Genomic DNA, 4,949 nt, shown 5'->3' with positions numbered 1-4,949 from the left:
GTGGTCCAAAAGTCAGGAGCTATGGCATCAACTGGGAGCTTGTCAGAAAAGCAGAATATCCAACCCAGAAATGCTGAATAATAATCTGCACTTTAACAAGATCCCCACATGATTAATATGCACCATAAAGTCTGAAAAGCAATCATCTTGACTTCAGACTACTTTTCAAATTTCTCTTCCTGATTAACGCTTCGATCTGAACGTAGTACGAAAAATGTAGCAAAAAGTGAGTTTAATCAATAATTCAGAGTAAATAATTTTAACTGAAGATTAAAACAATGTTTTGGGAATAATAACAGGTGACCAATGAGTATAAAAAAGGAAGAATAATTCTTGGAGTTGTAATATCTAGTTATGCAAATAGTATGCTCAAAGGTAAACTGACCAGAATCCCTAAAAGTTGAGAATCTTTAAAACTCACAATTTAGTTACTTTTATTAGGGTGCTATCTTAATTTTCAGATAAATTAATGTTTTAAAATAAATATTTCAGCAAATCAATCTGCATAAATCCTGCATAATCCAGCTTTTGATTACAGTTTTACATTTTCATTTTCTCAGTTTTTTGAGCTACCATATGAAAACCACTGAGACTACATATACACTGGTGGCAGTACCCTATGACTTACAGATGACCAAAGTACAAGGCATTATGACATAAACTAGTCAAAGGGAATTGCTCAGATAATAACAAATGTTGGCAAGGATATGGAGAAACTGGAATCGTTATACATTGTTGAGGAGAACGTAAAATGGTGCAGCCACTTTGGAAAACAGTTTGGCTCCTCACAAGGTGAAAAATAGAGTTTCATACCATATTATCCAATAATTCCACTCCTAAGAGAAATGAAAGTATGCCCACACAAAAACTTGTACACTAATGTTCATAGCAGCATTATCCATGATAACCAAAAAGTATAAACAACCCAAATGTCCATCAACTAATCAATATATAAACTAAATGTGGTATTATCCATACAATAAAATATTATTTGGCCACAAAAAAGGGAATTACAATCTAATGCATACTACAACATGGATGAACTTTGAAAACATTATGCTAAGTGAAATAAGCCAATCACAAAAGGCCACATATTGTATGATTCCATTTACATGAGATGTCCAGAATAGGCAAATCCACAGAGATAGGAAGTGTATTAGTGGTTTCCAAGGCCCAAGAGGAGCGGGAAATGGAAAGTGACTGCTAATCAGTACAGAGTTTCTTTTTGGGAGTGATAAAAACGTTCTGGAATTAGGTAGTGGTGATCAATGCACAATTTTGTGAATGTACTAAAAATACTACTGAATTGTACACTTTATGATATGTTAATTATATCTCAATAAAACCATGATTTTTAAAAAGAGACTTGCTGATTTAGCCATTCCACACTGTATACAAATTTCAAAACATGTACACGGTAAATACAATTTTTGTCAATTAAAACAATTAGGGAATTGCTCCCTCATGATCATGTGTATTTTAAGACTGCTCATTCTAACAACAAAAAAAAAAATTCACAATTCTTTGTCTTATCTTCGCTATCTCTACAAACTGCCTATTCTGAGGTAATATGGCACCAAATTAACAGGCATTGTAGTTTAATTAGGACTTAAATTAAATGGGAAAGCCCAAGGTTCCCAGGTTTCTAAAAATGTACATTATTAATAAAAAAATGCAAAATAGGCTGGGCACGGTGGCTCACGCCTGTAATCCTAGCACGCTGGGAGACCGAGGCGGGCGGATTGTTTGAGCTCAGGAGTTCGAGACCAGCCTGAGCAAGAGCGAGACCCCATCTCTACTAAAAATAGAAAGAAATCAATCGGACAACTAAAAATATATAGAAAAAAATTAGCCGGGCATGGTGGCACATGCCTGTAGTCCCAGCTACTCGGGAGGCTGAGGCAGAAGGATTGCTTGAGCCCAGGAGTTTGAGGTTGCTGTGAGCTAGGCTGACGCCACGGCACTCACTCTAGCCCGGGCAAAAAAGTGAGACTCTGTCTCAAAAAAAAAAAAAAAAAAAGTACAAAATAGGTGTATTTAAAGTTAATCTCTTGCGGGTACACCAGGAGAGGGAGGCTGGGAGATAGATGGGCCACCTAGCTTTCCTTGCATATTTTGTAGCCATTAAATATTTCCTGATGATGATAAAATGATTAATGTTATCAATGCCATTGAGTGTAATGTCAGGTTGCTCCTAAGACTTATGGTTGAAATATGCAATGAAAAAAGTTAGAAACTCTAGTTCCAGTACCTAGTTGATAGCGGGTAATTGCTTACAATACATGGCACACCTTAACTGAAGGCACGAATCCTATAATAAATCAGCACATTATGTACAAGTGCTGAACTACTGCCTAATAACATTAAATAAATCTATAACCTATTTGTAAAACTATGATATTTTACCACGGATTTGGTGAAGTCAAAATCTCCAACAATTCCTTGTTCACGGTTTAAAGCAAACACATTGTTCTGATGAAGTGATCCATGAATTATGTCAGCCTTGTGCAATGTATGCAGGCCCTGGGCAACACCTTTCATGACCTTTAAAGCTTCCTATAGATAAGTACAAACAAAAGAAGTCAGGAAGTAGGCAAATCGTTTATTTTAATACCTGAACCTTTTCTCTAATTAAAAGACTGTTCCAGCAGTGAGTAAAGCTTCCTCTAAATGAACCTTTAATACAAATACAGCATAGAGAAAGAATTAAAGGCCAGATGAAGCCTTGATTATGTAACTGGTGATCTCGTGTGTGTATGTGTATGTGTGTAATCATATGTATATTCTACAGTCTCTTAAGAAGACTTAGATTACAAATAACAACCATGTAAAGCATCTAGAAAAGAAAAGACTAAAATAGTGTTACTACGTAGGAAGAATCGGGCCTCCTTTGTTGTTATTACTAATCCTAAATTTACAATGACAACAATTAAAGCTATCACTTAAGCACTTATAAAACTAAATGCCATACAAGGCCATTCACATGCAACACAGTTTAATCGTTACAACCTTAGGCTTTGGAACTAGAAAGACCTAATTTCAAACCCCAACTCTACCTCTGGCAGACAGACCCTTTGCAAGTCACTTAAAGCCTTTTCCTCATCTGTGTAATAGGATAACTCATATCACAGGGTTGATGTGATAATTAAATAGAATAACACAAGTCAAAATTTTACATAGTATATAGTATGAAGAATGCCTTGAATAAATAATATGTATTATTTTCTTATTTAATACATCCATGGAAATAGTGTTTTTACTTACTGCTGAAGTTAAAGGCATACTGGCTTGAATAGCACTCAGGTTTGCCCTAGGATAGTATGGGACCATCAGATAAGCCATAGGATCAGACTAAGAAGCAAAGCAGAGAATGTGACTCCAAGTGAAAAATTCTTCAACTTATTTTTAATATACATTCTTTCTATTAGGTAATTTTTGCTTTATTTTAAGAGGAATGAATTACTGTTCTAAAACTTGGAGTTAAAACTTATTTAAATAAAATGTTTTCTGCAAGAGATTAGCATAAGAACTTTACCTTGCACAAAAACAGGAATATCAATGGTAGTAACCCTGACTCTTCTTTAGCTTCTCTCCAAGCTCTGTGATAGGTGGCTGCTCTCTGAATCGCTCTGGCTTCTGTGTCAACATCCACAGAATAGCCCTTGTGCCAAAACAAAGAGGCACTGGTAATTCCAAGATTAAAATTCCCACTCTAATTATACATCTTCCCAACTTAGTTAAATTACATGCAATTTTGTTTTTTAAGTTTATAAGTACATTTTCTGCCTTCTTTGAATAATATAATTTAGAAAGTAAATAACAATTCTACCTATAGCTTACTACACATTCTCGAATGTGTAGCAAGTAAGGCCAAATTAATAATACTATTATCATGATTAACAGTTTCCCAGATCAATGATGAAAAGAAATCAAGGAGCAGAAGCCTGTATAGGCAACACAGCTGAGATTTCAAGGAGAAATGCAAGAAAATCAAAAATTTTAAAAGGCTACTGGATAGAATGTAATAAGTTTACACAAAATAGGAAAGCAAGTACATACTATTAAAGACATATTCTACTTAGGGAAATGAGGGAACCTTTAGTAAAACTTAGTTCTGGTAACCAAACTGGAAGCACAATCATCATGCCTATCAACTTATACACTTTATAAAACGAACAGTGCTTTTTTTTTCTTTCCTGAAAAGTAACAGTACCACTCCCCTTTATACTGCTGAATCTCCTAGAAGGAAGAACTTAGACTTACCTTTAAAAGAATTATCTGCCCATTAACCTCAGAACATACCAAAGGACGTTTGCTGCTAAGTTCCTTCATGGGCTCAGCATCAAGAAGATCCCGTTCCAAGCTCATAGTAAAAAGACCACCAGAGTTCTAGGCACAAGTTTTTATTACAGTTGAGAATCCAAACAATTCCGCACTTTAAATCATCAACATAATTGGTTACATGCTACTAAATGATTGGATATCATCAACCCTACTGGAAAAACCAACAAAATAAAAATATTTAAAGTTTTGTATTTTTTCCAGTTCCTGGATCTTGAACGACTCCCAAAGTATAATCAGCAAACATTTAATTGCTGCTATAGCTCTAGAACAGATTCTGGAGATGACTAGGATTAACCAGACGTGTTTCCTAAAAACCCTAATGTTTACTTGAGAAAACTCATGATTCCTAAAAATATTAAAATAATGACAAATAAAAAGGTAGTTGTAAAATGGGAATGAGAAGTCTAAAAATTATGACTAGTAGGAAATAACTGTAACACTTCTGCCTCTGCTTGGAGTCATCAAATGTGAACATGGCTTTCAAATATTTTAATGCTCCCAGATATTTCTGCTACCTTTTAAAAGGAGTAATTTTTGGCAATAAAATCTGATAGTCAACATTTTATATTTTTTTTATTTCAGAATATTATGGGGTACGAACATTT

At 34.6% G+C, this 4,949-nt stretch overlaps 1 protein-coding gene across 1 annotated transcript in view; it reads right to left on the bottom strand.

The window, feature by feature from the left end:
• Positions 1–4,949, bottom strand: part of STK31 (serine/threonine kinase 31) — a 178,608-nt gene that overhangs the window by 43,559 nt on the left and 130,100 nt on the right. Inside the window, exons 12-15 of the mRNA XM_012640670.1 lie at positions 4,264–4,389; positions 3,536–3,661; positions 3,265–3,351; positions 2,407–2,556 (exon numbers count right to left, since the gene is read on the bottom strand). Coding sequence (XP_012496124.1) covers positions 2,407–2,556; positions 3,265–3,351; positions 3,536–3,661; positions 4,264–4,389 — 489 coding nt within the window. The remainder of the gene's footprint in view (positions 1–2,406; positions 2,557–3,264; positions 3,352–3,535; positions 3,662–4,263; positions 4,390–4,949) is intronic.

The sequence above is a fragment of the Propithecus coquereli genome, unplaced genomic scaffold (genome assembly GCF_000956105.1).
Source record: "Propithecus coquereli isolate 6110/MARCELLA unplaced genomic scaffold, Pcoq_1.0 Scaffold156, whole genome shotgun sequence".
Lineage (NCBI taxonomy): Eukaryota > Metazoa > Chordata > Mammalia > Primates > Indriidae > Propithecus > Propithecus coquereli.
This window is presented reverse-complemented; position numbering and strand designations above follow the sequence as displayed.